The sequence below is a fragment of the Fusarium redolens genome (genome assembly GCF_020744475.1).
Source record: "Fusarium redolens strain MPI-CAGE-AT-0023 chromosome Unknown BKA55scaffold_6, whole genome shotgun sequence".
Classification (NCBI taxonomy): Eukaryota; Fungi; Ascomycota; class Sordariomycetes; order Hypocreales; family Nectriaceae; genus Fusarium; species Fusarium redolens.
Genome location: NW_025763669.1, coordinates 536,490 through 556,623, shown reverse-complemented (window position 1 = coordinate 556,623; position 20,134 = coordinate 536,490). Strand labels below are relative to the sequence as shown.

The 20,134-nt window shown below is 49.3% G+C and overlaps 8 protein-coding genes and 2 non-coding genes across 10 annotated transcripts; 3 read left to right on the top strand and 7 right to left on the bottom strand.

The window, feature by feature from the left end:
• The first annotated feature begins 1,283 nt into the window (after positions 1–1,283).
• On the top strand, positions 1,284–3,877 carry BKA55DRAFT_563653 (Na+ dependent nucleoside transporter C-terminus-domain-containing protein). The gene has a single exon (XM_046192420.1). The coding sequence runs from the start codon at positions 1,321–1,323 to the stop codon at positions 3,376–3,378; it is 2,058 nt and encodes a 685-aa protein (XP_046050822.1). The 5' UTR covers positions 1,284–1,320; the 3' UTR covers positions 3,379–3,877.
• BKA55DRAFT_611480 (uncharacterized protein) lies at positions 3,878–6,403 on the bottom strand. Its single transcript, XM_046196664.1, has 2 exons — positions 5,455–6,403; positions 3,878–5,408 (listed from the first exon to the last, which is right to left on the bottom strand). The coding sequence occupies exons 1-2, from the start codon at positions 6,242–6,244 to the stop codon at positions 3,979–3,981; spliced, it is 2,220 nt and encodes a 739-aa protein (XP_046050821.1). The 5' UTR covers positions 6,245–6,403; the 3' UTR covers positions 3,878–3,978.
• Positions 6,404–7,470: 1,067 nt separating this feature from the next.
• On the top strand, positions 7,471–7,558 carry BKA55DRAFT_t151. The gene has a single exon. It is a non-coding gene; the product is annotated as a tRNA-Ala (tRNA).
• A 233-nt stretch (positions 7,559–7,791) lies between these two features.
• On the bottom strand, positions 7,792–7,896 carry BKA55DRAFT_t138. The gene has a single exon. It is a non-coding gene; the product is annotated as a tRNA-Ala (tRNA).
• Positions 7,897–8,394: 498 nt separating this feature from the next.
• On the bottom strand, positions 8,395–9,112 carry BKA55DRAFT_537670 (uncharacterized protein; the record flags this gene model as incomplete). Its single annotated transcript, XM_046189942.1, has 2 exons — positions 8,395–8,772; positions 8,912–9,112. 2 exons carry the CDS (start codon positions 9,110–9,112, stop codon positions 8,395–8,397), a joined length of 579 nt encoding a protein of 192 aa, XP_046050820.1.
• A 159-nt stretch (positions 9,113–9,271) lies between these two features.
• BKA55DRAFT_563647 (uncharacterized protein) lies at positions 9,272–11,660 on the bottom strand. Its single transcript, XM_046192419.1, has one exon. The coding sequence runs from the start codon at positions 11,523–11,525 to the stop codon at positions 9,438–9,440; it is 2,088 nt and encodes a 695-aa protein (XP_046050819.1). The 5' UTR covers positions 11,526–11,660; the 3' UTR covers positions 9,272–9,437.
• A 516-nt stretch (positions 11,661–12,176) lies between these two features.
• On the bottom strand, positions 12,177–13,547 carry BKA55DRAFT_592621 (pyridoxal phosphate-dependent transferase; the record flags this gene model as incomplete). The annotated part of the gene is made up of 1 exon (XM_046195423.1): positions 12,177–13,547. The coding sequence occupies one exon, from the start codon at positions 13,545–13,547 to the stop codon at positions 12,177–12,179; it is 1,371 nt and encodes a 456-aa protein (XP_046050818.1).
• A 160-nt stretch (positions 13,548–13,707) lies between these two features.
• On the bottom strand, positions 13,708–15,871 carry BKA55DRAFT_725474 (uncharacterized protein; the record flags this gene model as incomplete). The annotated part of the gene is made up of 3 exons (XM_046201113.1): positions 13,708–14,610; positions 14,659–15,762; positions 15,846–15,871. 3 exons carry the CDS (start codon positions 15,869–15,871, stop codon positions 13,869–13,871), a joined length of 1,872 nt encoding a protein of 623 aa, XP_046050817.1. The 3' UTR covers positions 13,708–13,868.
• A 1,014-nt stretch (positions 15,872–16,885) lies between these two features.
• On the top strand, positions 16,886–18,055 carry BKA55DRAFT_592619 (uncharacterized protein; the record flags this gene model as incomplete). Its single annotated transcript, XM_046195422.1, has 1 exon — positions 16,886–18,055. One exon carries the CDS (start codon positions 16,886–16,888, stop codon positions 18,053–18,055), a length of 1,170 nt encoding a protein of 389 aa, XP_046050816.1.
• Positions 18,056–18,413: 358 nt separating this feature from the next.
• Positions 18,414–20,098, bottom strand: BKA55DRAFT_592618 (general substrate transporter; the record flags this gene model as incomplete). The annotated part of the gene is made up of 5 exons (XM_046195421.1): positions 18,414–18,547; positions 18,595–18,661; positions 18,711–18,840; positions 18,889–19,974; positions 20,022–20,098. The coding sequence occupies 5 exons, from the start codon at positions 20,096–20,098 to the stop codon at positions 18,414–18,416; spliced, it is 1,494 nt and encodes a 497-aa protein (XP_046050815.1).
• Between the last annotated feature and the right edge of the window lie 36 nt (positions 20,099–20,134).

Here is a 20,134-nt window from a genome sequence, read left to right as displayed (position 1 = left end):
GGGCAAGCTGGGGGGAGGAGGAGATGAGTGTTACATAACGAGGCTCTTTGAAGCTGTAAGCCGAGAACAGAATGACCTACCTAAAGAGTGATAGTCATATTTTTGGGGGGGACTGAATTTGGGTTAGAGAGAATTGAGAACGGGTGTGGCTTTTGGAGATGGAGAGAGTGGAGAGAGGATCGGAGATGGAGATGAGAAATGGGCTTGGTCTTGATTCACAAGTCAGGTCTAGATGTTGCTACAGATATCAACACTCTTATCTAGAGTAATACAATACACAGATAGGACGTCCTCATGGTCTGTATCAGATATGGCCGGGGGAAGAGACACTCTAAATGGTGACCGAGAGCCAAGCTACACAAGTTCCCAATGAATCAAGAAGAAAGTCTATTTATTGGTCAATGACTGAGTAAGTGGTGGGCAAAGGGTCTCCGAGCTATGCCAATAACGAGCGTTTTCTCCGTTTGTGGAGACTACGTCAGTGGAGAAGATCAAGTTGAGCTTTTCAAACGTTCCAGCAACCTTCTGGATTAGGTATAGTACACGCCGAGGTTTAGGCCGGGGGTGGCGACTACAACCAAATGTGAAGATACAGAGAACCTCATACAGAGCATGAGGTACTGAAGATACAGAACACAGAGTGTTGAAGATGAGATACTCTTCAGTGTAAAGTGACACTATAAAGCTGTGTTACTGTTACACACGTGCAGTGCATCTCTATTCTTCCGATTGACTCAACTCCAAATATACAGGTGCAAGGCATCTCCGAAATATATGGACCCCCAACTGATAAGCTCACAGTCCAGATCCCATGAATCCTTGTTCTTGTCCTCGTGCTCACCTCCTCAAAAAAGATCGTCGTCTGAACAAACATTGGCTGAAGTCTAGTCTGGGGTTTAATTGAACCAACGGACCCATAATGTATAGATAAACCAACAAGGCACACCCCTCCAATCGCACTATACTACACACCTGGAGGCAAAAAAGCTGGGTTAAAAAAGTCAAGCAATCCCCACGTTTAAGAAAAAAAATTGTCGACCCACGAAGATCGTCTCTTCTGTCAGTTCAGTTCAGTCCCATCGTCTGACTCCATTCTCAGTGTCGGTTGTTGTCTCCAGTTTTGAAGTCTAGGGCTAAAACTTTTCTGAACAAAAGCCCTTGTTTCGCCTTCGCACTCCCAAGGGTCTTCTCTTCTTCTCTTGTGCTTCACTGCTCAAGCTCTGAAGCTCCGAGGTCTCACCTCTACCCTCAATTACACCTTTTTTTATACCCCAATTTGAGTTGAGAGAGAGAGAGAGAGAGAGAGAGAGAGCGGTTACAATGGCTGATTCAAACATCCACCATAATCCCGACCCAGCTCTCGAGCCCTCCCACCAACACCACCACCAACACCATCACCACTCTCCCCGCGTCGACATCCCTGGCCACGATGATCCCGTCTACACAACCGGCACAACAGACGCCCCAGGTGTAATCCCTCCCCAGCGCCACTCCCACGAGAAGGAAAAGACAGCGCCTACACCTCCTGACTACAGCGACCACGAGAAGCACGAAGCAGGCGTCGTCGACGAGTCCGCCCGCGCAAACTCCCACAGCGACACCCCCGCTGTAATCGGCTGGCGCAGACGTCTCGGCCCCGTATATCGCTACCGCCGCCCTATAATCCACCTCATCCTCTTCTGCCTCTTCACAGGCTGGTGGATCGCATCTCTCGTGCTGCACCGCAACGACAAGAACTGGGTTGTCCCTTTCCTCGTGTGGCTCGCCATCACCCTCCGTCTGTTCTTCTTCCACGTTCCCAGCCGCCATGTCTCCAACGCCATCAAGAAGGTCTGGCTTCACACAGCTGTCAGGATCTACGAGCTCGTCCCGTCTCACCTGCGCACTCTCGCTGGCGCTACCGTCACTGTAGCTGCTATTCTCGTCGGCGCTTTTGTTTCGGAGGAGGTCGCTGATAATACCCGTGAGAACCGCGCTATTAGTCTTTTCGGCATGGTCGTCTTCCTCTTCCTCCTCTGGATTACTAGCAAGGACCGTAAGCGAATCAACTGGCGCACTGTCATCGGCGGTATGCTCACGCAATACGTTATCGGTCTCTTTGTTCTTCGAACAACCGTTGGATACGACATCTTCCGCTTCATCGCCGACCGCGCCGCTGATCTTCTCGGCTTCGCCAAGGCTGGTGTTGCATTCCTGACCAGCGAAGACGTCGCCAACACGGGCAACTTCTTCTTTGGCGTCATCCCCGCCATCATCTTCTTCATCTCCCTCGTGCAGGTTCTCTACTACATCGGTTTCGTCCAATGGTTCATCGTCAAGTTCGCTACTTTCGTCTTCTGGGGTCTCGGCGTCTCAGGCGCTGAAGCCGTCGTCGCTGCAGCTACACCCTTCATCGGCCAGGGAGAATCAGCCATGCTTGTCCGTCCTTTCGTTCCTCACATGACCAAGGCCGAGCTTCACCAGATCATGACCTGTGGATTCGCTACCATCTCAGGATCCGTACTTGTCGGATACATTGGTCTCGGTCTCAACCGCGAAGCTCTCGTGTCATCCTGCATCATGTCTATTCCTGCCTCTCTGGCTATTTCCAAGATGCGATATCCCGAGACCGAAGAGACCCTCACAGCTGGACGTGTAGTCATCCCTGATGATGATGAGCACAAGGCAGAGAATGCTCTTCACGCTTTCGCCAATGGTGCATGGCTCGGAATCAAGATCGCCGGTACCATCGTCTGCTCTCTTCTCTGCATTATTGCTCTGGTCGCTTTCATCAATGGTCTCTTGACCTGGTGGGGACGATACCTCAACATCAACAGTCCCCCTCTTACTCTCCAGCTCATTCTTGGATACCTTCTCTTCCCCGTGTCTTTCCTCCTCGGTGTATCTCGCACCAACGGATCCAACAAGACAGGCGATATCCTCCCCGTCGCCAAGCTCATCGCCGAGAAGATCATCACCGTACGTTTCCCTCCCCTCTTACTTGCATCTTATCAGATACTGACACATCTTAGAACGAGTACAAGGCCTTCAGCCTCCTCACCAACCCCTCCCCTAAGGACAACGAATTCTACGGCCTCTCCCCCCGCTCCCAGCTCATCGCCACCTACGCCCTCTGCGGTTTCGGCAACATTGGCTCCCTCGGTATCCAGATCGGTATCCTCAGCCAGCTCGCCCCCTCTCGCGGCGGTGATGTCGCCAAGCTTGCTGTTTCCGCCCTCATCTCTGGTGTTCTCGCCACTCTCACCTCTGCCAGTGTCGCTGGTCTCGTCGTCACCAATCAGCTTTCAAGTTTCGGCCAGAACGCTTCCTCATGATTGGATTGATGAAAAATGCAAGAGAATGAGGAAAAGACATGTGTGTGTAAGAAAAAATGTTTGAAGGGTCGATGATTATGTCGATATGCTATACTATACTATACTATTTACAAATGCTATACTGAAGACCACGAGATGGTACTAATTCACATCACTTCTCTACCGTGATGTCATTCTTCATCTGCTATACTCCCTTGCACTCTTGCACTACGCCATACTCAGTCTCACTTGCATCGTCACTTAGAAGTGAAAAATTTGATCAAGACTGAACCACCCTCGTCCGAGGCACAGGCCATTCTCAATGACACATCGTACCACAAAACACCAAGCGGGGTTATCAAATACACATTTTTCGTACATCTATCATGGCATGAGAATAATCAGATGCAGTTACCGAAATCGGCTGCGTTGGCCCATCATCGTCTGATCGACAGATAAGCGGACCGAACTGCCGGAGATGTCAACTCCCAGTGTCAACTCCCAGTGGATTGGTAAATCACAGAGGGGTGTCTATAGACGACATGGTTGTTGATGCCATGCATGTCGAGGGTGTAGACTAGACGATACAAATATTCGTGTTCATGATCTATGTAAATTAGGTAGGTATCAACTATTTATTAACCGTAATCATCATATCCACATATATCCTTCATCCCACAACCCTCTAACTATTCTGCTTCACCAACTTTTTAAACTCCTTCGACGTCCTACTACTCGATCCATCACCCTTACTCGACTCCCCATCCTTATCCGACCCCCTCTCTTTCTCTTTCTCCTTCTCCTTCTCCTCCTCTTTCTTCTTCTTCTCCATATGCGTAATAGCATCCTGCGTCAACTCCTGCCTGTCCAACAACTCCCACACGTCCTTCTTTCTCGTCTTCCGATCGCCGATGCTGATGAGCAGTCCAGCTGTGATGTTGCAGGTTATGCTCACACAGAGGATCACGGTCGTCAGAGCGAAGGGGCGCGTGTGGTAGTCGATGCCCCATGTACATGCGCCGAGGGATATTTGGAGACAGGAGTGGCAGTCGAGGAGAATGACGATGGCGATGAGGTACTTTTGGGGAAAGGCGAAGTGTGTGAATGTCTCATGGGGTTTGTAGAAACTGTGTGACTTTGCCATTTTCTTCTGATGGTGCTGCAGGCTCTTGAACTGAGCAAACGTCAGGGCAGGCATGTCTGAATCAGGACTGTTGGACTTGGCGCCTTCTAGGTCAACAGTCTCAGGACTTTCAGGTTTCGGTTGAGGTTGGTTGTCGACAGTGCCGACCGTTCCGTCTCTCTCAGGATTATAGTCCTGAGCTTCGAGAAGAGCACGAGCCTGATGACCCGTCAAGTGCGAATGCTCCGGATTTGTGGACACACCCGGAGGAACACGCTTCTTCTGTAATCTATTCCTCGGTTTCTTTCCCTGTTCAGCTCTCTTGATCAATCGTGAGAAGCGCCAGATGAAAAACATATGGTATGTATCAACAGCTCGGAAGGGCGCGAGACCATCGCCCATGACGGCGAAGAGCGCGACAAGAACACTGTCGATGACGTGAATTGCATAGACTTGTTTCTCGCCGACATAAATCCAGCCGATGAGGAACAGAACCCAAGCCAGACCGAAAAGCGTAATAAGTGTAGCATAAAGCGTGACGAGGAAACCAAGAGGTCTTCTGACATATTGACCAAAACCCTTCATGCGACGCTTGAACCTCGCACGTCTCGAGTGCAGCATGTGTCGAACATGATCATCCAACTCGGCCTTTTCTTCCGGCGTCCAGCCATCAAGGTTTGTTCCATGTGGAAGCGCCGCGTAGTGCGAGTCTGTCAAACGCGATGTGATGGTGTTACTCCGCTGCGGAAGACGAGGTTGATCTTCTTCTTCTGCTTCTGCTTCTGGAATTGGTTCGATCGTGGCGGTCTCTTGTGCTTCCAGCGCAGCTTCGCGACGTCGTTCTTGCTCAACAGCGCCTCGTGCCCAGTCTGCCTGGGGATCGTGTCGGGATAGAGCGTATGTTGGTCGGCGGTTGACCCATTTTCCGAGATCGGGAACGAAGAGGGAGTTTTGAACATTTGTAAGCGTTGAAAGGGTTTGGACTTCGGGGTCTGTGGTTGTTAGATTTGATGGTATAGGTGGCGTGAATGTTCTTACCGATGACATCGAGCCAATCCACAAGTTCCTGGTCATATTCATCATCGCGACGATCATCATCTCGTTGCCCCATCGGCACCGCCATTTGATCCTCCCCAGATTGCCGACGATGCCCAGGCCAGAAGAAGCGACTAGCCCGACGCAGCCGACCAAGCCCACCCCTCCCATTCGTATTCTCATCAGGAAGCGAAGCAGTCGGCGACAAAGGAGCAGACTGATCATCACTGATCCCTAACTCCGCCAGACTCGGCCGTCCACCCTCCTCTGTAAGTCGCGGCATCGCCACCTGCGGTACCCTCCTGGAATGACGAGCCAGCGCACTCTGCCCATCCGAGACCCTCGCGCGCTCAGGCTGCGAGATGCTCCTCGGTCTCCCATCATCGCTAAACCCATCAAACTGGCTCGTCACACTATGATTCGAATAAACCGACCCGTTTGAACTTCGGCGGATGCGGATACTAGGCTGTCTAGCCTGATCGACCGGCGGTCTTCGTCTCGTCTGCTGCTGTTGTTGATAATTCGATTCTTGATAGGATGGAAATGCCGAAAGGGATGTTTGCGATGGAAAGCGCGGGAACGATGATAACGATGTCTGCGACTGCGCTGAGGGCGCTTGGCTCAGCGGGTTGAAGTAATCCGATGCTGTTTCTTCGACGGGGCCTGGACTTCCGGGATCGGGAGGCATGGGACGTGAGGACGAGGGACTTGGAGAGCGACGATTATTGTGATGGCCCGTCACATTGAGATGGCCCGAGGGCTGAAGGCGATTATTATTGGAAGCCATGCCCATGAAGATGCATGGTAAAGAGAAAAAAAGGGATGAAGGTGAGCGATTAGTGAGGTGAGAAAAGTTGTAGTGATACTGCGGTAGAGGCTGGAATTAGTCAGTCGTCACAACATGAGCAATTCGGGTTTAGTCTCAGGACTGATTAACCGCTTGTCAGTGAAGATCAGCCATTTTCAAAACAAGAAACATCTCCTACGTAAAGGTCGTTAAGCAGGGTGCCGAAGTGGGTCACACTACGTCACACATTGATTCTGCTATGGCCAGTAATCTCCAGCCCCGATAAAAAGGTTTGGCGCCCAGGGGTCTTTAGTGCCGGGACATCCGCAACATCCTTCAGAGCCTCTGCTCAGTAACAAGTTGTATATCCGCGGGAATATAACAAAGCATTATTCATGATGACTGTGAATTTAATCTGCTGATACATCAGACATTTGATCCAAGTAGATATTCATATGGAAATAACATGACCTTGCGGATCCATAAGCCTCTTCATCTGTAATCCACCAGCCAACGCCACGAAATCACCACCCGCAACAATTACATCACAGCTTCTCCAGATAAAGACAAGGACAGCCGTTTCATCTGCACGGTACCACAGGCTGAGAGGTCCTCTTGGCATAGCTTCTTACACAATTGATCTCTTGGCTTGCGAACCCTTGTTTCCAAATCAGGATTCTGTTAATTTTTAAGCTTAATATTCCTACGTGCAAAGACCTCGAGTGCAGGCATCTCCATGCTTGTGAACCACCCTATACCTGCATGTTATTTGGACAACTCGTCAGCTTGCGCTATTGTTTGAGATGTGACGGAGAGCGAGTAGATATTTGGTGCTGGTGCTGGTGCTTTGAGAAATCAATTTATGACGTGCATTGCAAATATAATTAATTGGTACTGGAGTCAGTTGTGATTGATGCGTGCCAGACATTACTTGCTCCAAGACAAAATGATGACAGGCAACTCATGTGGTTGTACTACGTAGCACGACGGAGACTTGCTTTTCTGGGCATCTCGAATCTCGATCGATCAGCACGATGTTCCAGACCTTTTCGCTTAAGCAATTCTCAATATGTCCAAGTTCAAGTTTAAGCTATTATTCGACAAAAATTGGCAGTCAAACTCGTTTTCTCTCAATATCATTGTTGGAGCCTACGCGACAAGGGTGTCCACTGTGACACAAATCATAGATGCAATCCAGACTTCATCCCTCAACGAATCATCAACCAATGATAGGGCTTATGGTCTAGGGGTATGATTTTCCCTTCGCATCTTTGAATCGACGCTTGGGAAAGGTCCGGGGTTCAATTCCCCGTGAGTCCATCTGATTGCATTTCTTTTTGCCCATTTACCATACTTTACTTGATTGGACGACACCCGGATGCTTTCAGTTGTTATCCAGGAGCTTTGACTCCAAACATCATTTTTAGCCAAAGCTTGTTCCAGCTCAAATGTCTTCAACCTTGTCCTCACCACCACCAAACCATCCTATGATAGTCAATCATCCAACCGTAATTGCAACGAACAAAAAGGATTGCCATGGATGGCAAAAACCATGGACTCACGGGGAATTGAACCCCGGACCTTTCCCAGAGATCTTGCTTCTGATCTTGTCAGATCGAAGATGCGAAGGGAAAATCATACCCCTAGACCATAAGCCCGATGAATGATTACATAAGATTGCTTCCCGTGTCGTCTCATATTAGCTCGCTGAAGAGCGCGGAGTTTGGTGTTGCACGGACTCCGTGGACAGCCCGAAACACTTCCGGAACCCCGAAAGATGCTGTCAAAGCCACTGCAGATTGAGAAGCACGAGACCATGAGACAAAGAGACCCTTTTGTTTCTATAAAGTTTCTGGTTGCTGTGGTTTGGTGGTAGTGTATCTGCTTTATTGGGTTCATCGTAATCGTATCGTATCGTGTATGTCTAAGCCTCAACCCTAAAGGCCGAGTAACCGACCTCACCCATGCATTTGTCTTCAATGAGTCAATTGGACATGAGTTTCTGTTTTTGACAAACTTTGAGCACTTCAGACGATTAACAAAGTATAGTGTCTAATTGTTTTGAGAAGGGTCCGCAGTGGTTCGATATGGGACGCTGATGTGGAAGGCCGCGGGCCGTGGGCGGCTTTTGAGCCAATGCTGCAGCTGCCGAGACATCAGTCTGAGGTACACCAGACAACCCACTGTAAAGGCTGAGAGTGAAGGAGGTGCATATATGCGGGGAGGCCGCCCTCGGTAGGTTGAGAGATGCTGGCAGCTGCGTGATATGCAGTCATTCGGAGGTGTTGTCGATCTGTAACCAGTATGCGGATTTCATCGTCGCTCAGGGTCATGCGACCGATGACGGATGGTGCCATTGTCCAATCAACTTTCCGAGCAATTGAGTAAAGATACCTCTCAAAAAGCATGCCATACTGTACCGGGAAGAACACAAAAGCGTATGCGGATGGGTAGACAAGTTCAGCCGGGAATGCAGGACATGGTTCAACAAGAGCCCGATACCCGACATCTGCAAGCAAATAATGATCAAAAAGCTTATGGTCAACAAGTATTAGCTTTTAAAAGATCTAAATGCTAATGCCCAAAGACAGAAATGATATGGTAGGGGTCTTCAAGAGGACGCCCACTGGTTCATTCAGGTTGCCAATCTCAACTGACAGATACCAGGCTCACAGGGCCATTATTGAGCAGCCTACCGATGGCTGGTTCGGCTGATCTCGTGAAGAACACTGGCGATACGTTGTTGAGCTGGTCAACATGACCAGAGGGTGAGACCGGGTAGACACTCGCTATGAGGGCATTTGCAGTTGTCCGTGAGAATTGGAGGCGCCAATACAGCCCGCCCACCCTTAGCCAGCGCTTAGGGGCGACCATTTCGAGCCGAGGGGGAATTCTATGACCTTATCTATATGCCCTGCCGCGCGCACGCCCGGGGCATGGACCCGCGTCCGTCCGGTAAGATAGAGAGCTGGCATCGAGCGCGCTCCCAGTAGTGCAGACACTCATTCAACTGTCAAGTCTCTCGTTGACTCTGTCTACCCGTGCTGATCACCGATCCGTGACTTTTACTAGATGTCAACATGGACATTATCGCACGTAATTACACTCTACTGAGAGAAGATATTCTGTTGTTTGATCAAAGCCACGATGATAGATCTTCTACACTAGACCCATCGTGTAATATAACCGTCCTCTGTCATTACTGCTGCACATTCCCTTCGACCCCAAAACTTCTAACACTTCTACCAGCCTCTTCATGTACAAGACCATACCCAATCTTGACATTACACCCTTCGCGCGCTCCCAGCACGTGGAGATTAGATGCCCTTGAAGCTTCCATGATAGACGACGGCTTCATATCACGCATAGTACCCTCCTCCAGATAGGCCTGTAGACCTACTGACACGCCAATAACCGCCAAGAATATACTTACCGCATACACGATAAGAAGCTGGGTCATGTTATAGTGGAAGAAAGTAGCTAACCTGTGACGCCGGCAAGGATAGGCCGTTGAAGGACCTCCTTTGGCAGTGCCGGATGGTTTCTTATCAGCGGCCCAGGAGACAACCGTGAAAGAAGGCTCCTCAAAAATCGAAATGATCATGTCCTCGTAGAGTCTTTGTATGCCGTGGCGAAGCTCCTTGACCGGGAGGTAATTTAACCGCGTGAGCAAACGCGTGTACAAAAGATCCGACCTTACATCGTTATATGGCATTTTGATAGTTCCATTAAGGCACTGCCTCAACCTAGAGCCAATGGAATGGTAGGCTGCTATCCGGCGGTACTTTTTGAAGTCATTGGGGAATATGTAATTATTGTCAGGGATAGCGCGCGTTCTGTCTTTTAGCCTCTTGTCGGGGTCTTCGTTGGGTATATAGGTCGTATCAATAATCTTTCTGAGGTATTCCCGCCCCTTAACGTCAACAAGTTTGTCACCCCTTGTGTAGTTGAATTGGACGGTATAATTGACTTCGTAATGCTCACACCCGATAATGACTGGCGTGTAGGCCTTCATGTATTCCTCTGTGCCTGGTTCGTCCGGTTGACGGACTGAAAGATCATCGACGGTTGCGTAACCGATCCACATGATAGGCTCGGTCCTGAAGGCCCCGAGATTGTCTGGGTAGGGGGGATCTTGAATTGGTATCCCCCCAGCCCTAGAGACTATTTGGGGATCGCCATAGTCTCCTTGGTCGTTGATGGCATAATAGGTATAGTTTCCCAGTGGCGCAAGCACAGAGGTGTTGAAGGGTGCTGTAGCATTCCCAAGCTTCTTGACTTCAGAGTTTACTCCGGATGCTAACTCTTGACACTTGTAGCCAGGAGCAACAAAGCTAACGACAGAGGAACAGTTCCATCCCACTCCACAAATCTCAACCGTTGCTTCCTTGCGAATTACGGATTCGCTCATGAGTGTCGATTTGGTGGTAATGAACATGTCGAACTGCCGGCTAGGGCCATGGTAGTAGTCAAAACCCTCTGGGTTGGAGTCTGAAGGGCTCCCACCAAGGGGAACAGTCGTATTCCATAATGACATCGAGGTCAAAAGCTGGTCATTTATTTTCATAGGATTGCGCCAATATATGTTCTCCTCGTTTCCAAAGTTCAAAGTCCGAACAGAGGGGCACGAAGTCTCTTCTTCAAATACCCCAAAGACAACCGAGAGAGTTTCAGAGGTCAATATCACAACAAGAGGAGTGAGCCAGCAGTAAATAGCAAGCAGGGTACCGACTTTAGTTTTCCGAATAGAGCTCCAGGTAAAGAGAGAGAATATATCGGAATTGGCAGTGAAAATAGAGTTAATTGTCTCAATGCGGGCTGTTTTATAACGGACTACTCTCCAGGCTCTTTGGTGAAAGGCAATAGTAACAGCAGTGCCGAGACTGGCTTTAGCACAGAATGCGATGATGGTTCCATAGCGTAGCATCAAGGACTGGTTGATAGCTTCTTCGCCATCGAGATTAAGGTAAAATAAGTGATGGCCAACAGCGAAGAGAGTGCCAATAAGGACCAGAAGGCACATGTTCCACGGCTTATGTCTGTACACGTTCCAAGCCTTCCAGAAGTTGTCGCTGTTGCGCTTGATGAAGGCAAGCCCAGGGAGCTTTTTGCCATGTTTTCCGGGCTCAGCTTCATCCCTAGCCAAATTCGAGCTCTGAGATGTCTGAATTTCGCGGTGTTCGTCCGGGCGCAGAAGCATGATATCATCGGTGGCGACGATCGACCTTTCATCTCGTTCACCATCGTTCTCGTCATAAGAAGGCGGGGGCCTGGGTGATGAAAACATTTTGTCGCGGACACGAGAGCTATTTACAGTGTGCGTACTGGAAAAAGGTCAAATGGATTGTGGCTGAATAGGAATTGGAGTTTATTGTAAGAACTAAGTTTGCTTTTTTTGCATAGCCCTGTTCTGAGAAGCAGGCTGGAGGTAAATATGTAGCTTACGGTATGCTTCGCGGCAGGAGTGAGCACTGATACCTGGGCCAATTAATAACGCCCTTTTGCATTAGATATAATGCCAGAAATTAGCAGAAAGGCCGCAGAGTCCATGACTTGAGCCCGCGATTATCCTGCTTCCATTGTGCTTGGAACTTCTTTCCGTCATGGAACCTTGCTCCCTACCCTTCTACTCATAGTAACAAATACGATCGACAACCATATACAGCAAACATGGTCTTCTATCTGTGTAATGAATTACACGTGTGCATCATAGCAAAGTGCAGCGCCTGCAGCCTTTAAAATTCGTATATCCATCTTCGTGTTCCATCCTCTTGAGCGGCTGCTTATGCCAAGCAATGGGCATGCTAGGTAAGCCAACCATTGTGCCAACAATTGTGATTGTAAATGTGGCGCACAAATTTGTTTCAGCTGGTGGAGAGAAGGGAACTTCCGTTCACCCTTATGTACCCAGGGCTATGATTCTCACATTTTGTGTAACTTAGCTAAAGCCAGCAGCAACATCATCATAAGCCCTCTTCAACAACCCAATCAACTCATCCATCTCATCCTCCGTAATCGTCAGCGGCGGCGACACAATAACATGGTCCCCAGAGTAACCATCAGCCGTACCAGAACCAGGATAAACCGCGAGTCCAAGCTGAAACGCCCTCTCCTGAACCCTCACCCCAAACCGAATCTTGCTATCAAATGGTGTCTTAGTCTTCTTATCCTTCACAAACTCAATACCCCAAAACAACCCCCTTCCTCGGATATTCCCCACAAACTCCAGATCTCGGAAAATGTCGACCAGAGATTTATGTAATCGTGCTCCGAGGGTGGCAGCTCGAGATACCAAGTTATCTCTGCGGATTATCTTCTGAATCGCTAGTGCAGCGGCGCAACTGACAGGATGAGCTTGATACGTATGTCCATGGTTGAAGCTCGCTGTTCCCTTCTTCAATATCTTGATGATATTTCTATGCACCAACGTCGCAGCGATAGGGGCATATCCGCCTCCGAGACCTTTACCTGTGGTGACGATATCAGGACGAACGTCGCCGTCTTGCTCAAAAGCGAAGAATGTACCGCAACGGCCGACTCCGCACATAACTTCATCAAGAATAAGGAGAATACCGTATTTCCGACAGACTTTCCCAACACCTTCGAAATAACCAGCTGGAGGACTGATACAGCCTGCTGTTGCCCCACCAACTGTCTCTGCTACGAAAGCCATAATTGTATCCGGACCGACGGCTTGGAACTCAGCTTCGATTTCATCAACAAGTCTCTGAGCGTAGTCCTGTTCTGTTTCGTCGTCTCTTCGTACCCGATATTCATATGCGGGACTAACGTAGCTCACATTGTCGAGAAGAATGGCACCCTCATATGGCGCTCTTCTGGCCACGAAACTGCCCACGCTCATAGCGCCAATTGTGTTCCCATGATAAGCCTGTCTTCTCGAAACAAACTTTGTTCGTTGCGGCTGCCCATTCTCAACATGGAACTGCCGAGCAATTTTCATAGCCGAATCCATAGCTTCACTTCCCGAACAGACGAAGTACGCCCGTGTCAGATCAAAAGGTTCTCCTTCTAGGATATAGTTCGCGAGATCCTCTGCACTGTCGGTTGTGTAGGCCATGGTGTGCACGTATGACACACTTGACATCTGCTCCATCATTGCATCGCGGACTTCAGTGTTTCCATGGCCGATGATGGCAACTGCAGCGCCTGCGCAGCCATCGAGGATCTTGCGGCCAGAAGAGAGTGTGATCCAAACACCCGAGGCAGATGTTACGGTTTCTGGACGGGTGAGGAGGGAGCGGTGCATGAGATGGGGCTCTGTGGCCGAAGAGAGTTGAAGGTCACCCATTGTGTCGTTGTAAGAAGCCGTGATACAGTCAATAAAGATTCGGATGGGGAGGCGGTGGTGGATTATAGTGAACGGAGAATGGAGGGTTTTATATGGGTTGAGGTTAAGCTTTGTAGGTTCATATCAGAACTGAGGTGGAGTTGAAGCCACTCGGCTTAGAACAAGCGATTCGGGTCTGGGTACTATCTTCGGGTTTCAAGGGACGTGACCAGACCCGGGCTGTACCAAAGATCATGATATGTATTTCGTTCATAGTTGCTAGCTGAATCAACTTTAGCATAATAATGAGCATTGGATTCGTGGCAGGTGGGAAATAGAGATCTAAGCTACGCTCTCATCTCCCATATTATCCATACTTGTCGACAAAAGATGCGGATCATCACAAAACGACAACAACCTCCACCAATCCTCACCCACAAACTCACTCCCACTCCCCTCCTCCAAGAACGCAAGCCCCTCCGCCTCGATCCCCTGATCAACATCACCCGCAACCAACTGATGCAATTTGGACCCATCGTCCGCCGAGACCAAACCCGCAGGCCTATCAAACGTCTGTCTCGGCATCCCCTGCAACGGCGCAAGATGAATAGAATCCTCCAACTCCGGGTAATCATACCTCGATCTCTTAACCCTCCTCCCCTCACTAACCCTCGTCATAATACTCTTCGCCGTGTTAAGAACGTCAATCCACTCTTCCGCTAATCTCCAAACCTTTCCTATTCTTACCAAAACAGCCATTGTTCTCTCTGCTTGAGCGTCTGCGTCAGAGGTTTGACTTTCTGAAAAGCCCATAAAGTTTGGAAACGCTGCGCCGTAGATACTCCATAGTGTAGAGGAGAAGGCGCATAGGCCGGAGAAGGGGGTGCGGAGGGGACAGCCGACGTGTTCGAGATCGGAGAGGAGAGAGGATATTTGGGATGCTGCGTCGTAGAGATCGAAGACGTTTTGGAGCCAGAATGCATCAGGGCCTCGGGCTTTGAGGAGTGGTGGTTCGATGGGGCCGCGAGGCTTGATTTCATCTACTGGACTGAAAGGGATAAATTCTCGGCAGAGAAAGAGTAAACTACGATTGATCAGTATAGTGCTTCACGCCGAGGTTGCATGTACTTACCTGACGTAGTAGACCAAGTTGATGTATCCAAACCTCTCAGCTTGTCCACGCTGAGCATGCACCGATACCTTCGTGGCAGGATACTTCATCAAAACATCCTGAGACTCTCGCCACTTGACCAAATCCTGCTTCATCTTACTCCAATCCGAAGTCTCATTAAAAGGGCATTGTTCAGGCTCCGTCATACCAGGCTGTCTTCTGCCACCCTCGGCTATCCACGTATGAACTCTCGACCAGATACGTAAACCTTGAGTTAGAAGAACAAGATGATCATCTGGCCCATAGCTTCGAAGGTTGCCATCTATCGATGATGACTGAGGACTCTGCCCAAAGAGAAATTGGGTGTCGTTCACCGGTAGGGAGAAGTGCACATCTCCATCAGAGAACATAGCCTGTCGTCTCTTGCCGCAACTCAAGAGCCTATCCATCTTGAAGCAAGTCCATAAAGTTCTCTTCTCAAGTTCCGAGAGGGTCTCTCTTTTGCCGCAACTTGCGAAGCCCGTGCTGAGTAACCCTTGAGCCATCCGTGTTGCGATACCGCAGTGCATCCATGCATTGAAACCATCTCCATCTCCCCAGTTGCAGAGCGAGAGTACGAGGAACGTCTGGATGAGAGCCAGGCTTGGACCACTCGTCACCCTCTTCTGCACCTCGCTGGCTATAAAGAGAATATTCTTATTGTTGATATCTGTGGTGTAAGATTCTGTATATCGATGTGACACTGCAACAATGACAAGAAGTCGAAGTTTCTGAACGGTGCTGAGTTCATCTTGCCGATACTCAAGATCATCTGGATGAAGAAATCCAAACTCAGGAAACTGAGCTCGAAACAAGTTGATAGCACTTATCACCTGAGTCCGTGGCGTTTGATAAAAGACTTGACTGACATCTTGCCAGACATCCCCCGAGACATCTGTTCGCGACTGATCTACACTCAGTCGCTGCCTTTTAGCAGGCCTTTTTGACCCGGAGCTCTGGCCAAGTACAGGGCCACTCAAGACGCAAGTCTCAGTACAACCACTCTTTATGCAGCCCGCACAAGGGGGCTGGCCATTATGTCTGCACTTGACTTTGGATCTTCTATCGATGGTGGTCAGATGAAGTCTTGGGTCTTAGAAGAGCTATGTTACCTGCATCTACAACAGAATTAGAACATCACACATGGGTTGTCAGATATGATTAGTTACCTCTCACAAGCGATTGTTGTTCTCATTGTTTCTGTTTCCGATTCGCTCGCGTTTCAATTGATATGAGTCTGAGATGGTTCAGGCGGGGCTTCGGGTTTGCTTTGCTTTGCTTCGTGTTTTCGGGTCTAAAGCCGATTCGGGTTTGGCCGAAATAGCCCCACGTGCCATAGGGGATGCGCGTATAACATTGTGATGCTTCCCACTTCATGTCATCGTCTAATTCACTTATCAGATCCATTTGCTATGCGCGGGTTCGGATGAACCTTGCTTGTCTTAGATTAAGGATGAACAAGCGCTGGAACATGAAACAGACTATCAACAACACCATCGAAGAGAAGAAGACTTAGGCGGACGGCAAGTTCCGTGTGATTTGATTACCTGATCATGGCCTGAAACGAAGGATGTTTGGGCGGAGATGAATGGAAAAACACGAGCTTACATGTGCACGTTCAAAGTAACTCCGTGCCTGATCAAAGTACAACAGTTAAGTAAGAACTTCTGTTGGGCAAATTCGCATCAGCTCGGGTGAAATCGAAATTCGATAGATATAATCTTATAATGCCTAGAAGAGGTAGAGTCGAGGACTATTTATGTGTCTTATTGAAGCTTAATATAAGGTTCGCCGAAGAACATCCCAAAGAACTGGTCAATGACAAGGGATAATTACACGGGCGTCAACAAGATGCCCAGAGCTTCCCCATTGGGCACGATGACATGCCATACCGGGGAGATGCACCATATTAGGAGATTGATAAACCGGAAGAGCACAGACGGAAATGCCCTGTCCTTGAACCCCCCCGGAATTTATGGATCAACTCTCACGATGGAGAATCTATTGTTTCCGTCTTATTATCCCGCCAATCAGACTCTTCCAATATCTCGTAACAGGATATGATGCGATTCCATATATAACATAAGCTTGGGACGTGTAAGTTGAACCTCAGCAAGCATCTCTGGTAGACATTCGTTTTCTGTTCATTCGTTTCTTTCCAACTCAACACTCGTTTAACAACTTCACATTCTTTCTTTCACACACCACCATGCGCTTCTCTTCCGCCGCCGGCCTCATGGCCCTCGCTACGTCGACCGTAGCCCACCCCAACTCCGCCAAATCCGACCTGGATGGCTCCGTTTGGAAAGCTCTCACACCCGTCAAAGCCCGCTCCTGGACCTCTATCCCCCGGAACCGTCCGACCAAGCGCCAGTCAGGCTGGAACCCGCCCTCCGACCTCGCCACCCCTCTCAAGGAAGTTTGGGATCACGAAGTCAAAACCTACAGCGACGCCCTCGGTTTCAAGAACTACGGCTGGGACCAAGTCATCGCTGGAAAGGGCCAGCTCAACGTCTGTGTTCGCTGGGAGTCTAGCGCTTCTGTGACTGCTGAGCAGCGTACAAAGGTTGCTAGTGCTCTTCAGGACTCTTATAGTGCTTGGATGAAGTGGGTTTCAGGATATGATAACTTTCCTTACGAGGATGTCAAGATCAATGTTGTTGGATGGGCTGTCAAGAACAAGAGTCTTCTCCAGGGTTCTACTGAAGGTCTTGATATCTACACTGACACTGACGCCGAGGGCATTCCCCAGTGTTCTGAGAAGTGCGGTCGTTTCTTCCACCAGGACGGTGACTACAGCAGCTGCCCCGGAGGTGCTGAGCGACACTACGATAACTCCCTCTGGCTGACCGATGGCATGCAGGGTGGAGCCGGTGGTGACTGGGGTCAGCGCATTGGTCGAGAGTACTTCATGGATCTCCTTGGTCAAAAGGACATTCACATTCTTGAGCATGAGATCGGTCATACCTTTGCCCTTGACGATTTCTACGACTGGACTCCCACCGGCCAGACAAGCTTCATCATGCTTGCTGGTTCAGCAACTCATGTCACTGACTTTGATGGCTGGATGTTGAGGAACTGGTGGTACGAGCTTTCTCGTAAGCGTGGCTGGCAATCTACTGCCTCTAGCTCTGCCTCCAAGGGTGCTTCAACTGAGAAGGCTGTTAGCACCAAGACTGCTGCTTCCAAGCCAACCAGCACCACTGTCAAGCAGGCTGCTACCCAAACTGCGGCCAAGCCTGCCAAGGGCAACGGCTCAAGCGTCACTGCAGCTGCTTACGCTCAGTGCGGTGGTGGTGCTAGCTACACTGGTCCTACCAAGTGCGCCTCTGGCCTGAAGTGTACTAAGCACAGTGAGTGGTACTCTCAGTGCCTTTAAGCTCCCCGATACGCACACACTATCTAAGCTTGGCGCTTGGAACTTATTTGTATATACTTCAGTCATTGGAAAGAAATACCTGAGTATTATAGGATGTAATTCTTACTACACATAAAAATAGATCCTACCGTTATTCAGAGGGTCACATAAACTTCCTCTTATTTTGTGGTTGGTAGATTAAATGTACTCCAACAGTAACAGTGTTCGACCCCTTAGGGGAGGCAAGAAAAATAAAGACCCCTATCCTAAGTGATAAAAATATTTAGGTAAGCTTAGCATAACTTAGTAGGTATTTAGATGAGTTATGTTTAGCACCAATATTAGATGTCAGAAGTTTTCTTGCTCCCTGAGGGACCCTCTAAGATCCTTGAATAATGCGCTGATCCCGTGTCTCGATTGCTTCGACACCAGCCTTCTCTGAGAACCGGACATCCTCTTCATGAACAATCTTGACATCACCAAAGATCTCGTCAATCTCTTCGAGAGATTTTCCTGGATGCGTTAGTATGCGTCGCTAACAAGGTTGGGGACTCCCTTACCTCGAGTTTCAGGATATACGAAGAAGAAAATAACGGCACAAAGCGCGTTGGTGAGGACGAACAGGATCTAGAAAATTGTCAGAATATGACAGCTCAGTGATTCAGGATCAACTCACGTAGTACTTCCAACCCACTGCGGCCAAAGCGATCGGCGAGCACTGGGTTATAATCAGACTGATGGAATAGTGAACCACCTGCACGATAGCGTTTGCCTTGGCTCGTAGCTCAGTAGTAAAAACCTCGGGGCTGTTCACGATTAGCAGAGGTCAAAATCGCCAGATGTTCGAGACTTACGGAATGATCCAAGTCATCGGTCCAAGAAGAGCAGAGTAATTCGCCGAAACAGCAAAAATACATGCAATCAACCCTCTCTGTGCCGCAGCATTTGTCGGCATGCCAGGAATAGCAGGGAATTCAGCTGCCAGAATCGTAATGATCAAGTAGCAGAGCGACAGCAGCGACGAGCTGATGACGAGAATCTTCTTTCTTCCGATCTTGTCGACAAAGAACAACGACAGGAAGCAAGCAACTGGACCAACAGAACCGTAAAGGCCACTGACAAGAAGTTGGCGATCCTCGCTGAACTGGAGTGTCGCGTAGATAGCGGTCTGGTAATACTGCACGAAAGAAATACCAGATAGCATAGCTGCTGCCCAAACGAACGTACCAACAAAGAGGCGTTTTCGGAACGCAGGGGTCTTGGCCAGTTGGGTCCATGAAAGCCTGCCTTGAGCTTGCAGCTCCTCAGAGATGTTGACTTGGATAACAGTGAATTCAGTGCGGCACCAATCATCATTGGTTCCATCGTAGTGATAAGCTCTAAAAGCCTTCTCAGCTTCGTCATGGCGCCCCTTGAGACAAAGCCAACGGGGAGATTCACTAAGGAACAGGACACCAACGCCGAGAATGAGAGCAGGAATACTTTGGATGGCAAACCCAAGGCGCCATTGATTGGCGTTGTGCCACTTCCCCTCCGCGACACCAATCCAGAGCGCGACGAAGAAGCCCCAAGCCGTCATCATCTGATTCACTGCCGTGACTTTCGCACGTTCATGAGTTTTCGCAATTTCTGCGCCAAAGACGGGAGATACTCCGGTGATGGTACCGACGGCAAAACCAACGAGGAGTCGACCGATGATGAGCATCGCAACATGAGCAGCTCCAGCCATGATGGCACCGCCGATGACACCCCAGATGCAGCCGAAAGCAATGGCTTTACGGCGACCGAGTCTATCGCTGGTGATACCGACTGAGGCACTGCCTAGCCAGGCTCCTGCTTGGTACATAGACACAATGGCGCCGCGGAGGGGAGGGTCAGGTTTTCCAAAGTACGTAAGGAACGAGCTCAGAGCCAAGCTAGGCGTGATGATGCCCGAGTCACTGAGTCCGTTAGCATGATAAAAGTGAGTGATATGGCATTGGCTTACAATCCATAGAGAAAGCCTCCTATTCCAAGGAATATAGAAGTCAAAAAAGGCTTGCTAAACCAGGCGTCACTCTTCATATTTGCTACTATCAAATCCCTTGAACCAAAGAATAA

Bases quoted from the DNA above. Each gene is read 5' to 3' on its own strand.
- BKA55DRAFT_611480 (XM_046196664.1), bottom strand. From the start codon at position 6,244: ATGGGCATGGCTTCCAATAATAATCGCCTTCAGCCCTCGGGCCATCTC. The intron at 5,409-5,454 runs GTAAGAACATTC...TAACAACCACAG, and splicing joins GGATTGGCTCGATGTCATCG to ACCCCGAAGTCCAAACCCTT.
- BKA55DRAFT_563653 (XM_046192420.1), top strand. From the start codon at position 1,321: ATGGCTGATTCAAACATCCACCATAATCCCGACCCAGCTCTCGAGCCC.
- BKA55DRAFT_563647 (XM_046192419.1), bottom strand. From the start codon at position 11,525: ATGTTTTCATCACCCAGGCCCCCGCCTTCTTATGACGAGAACGATGGT.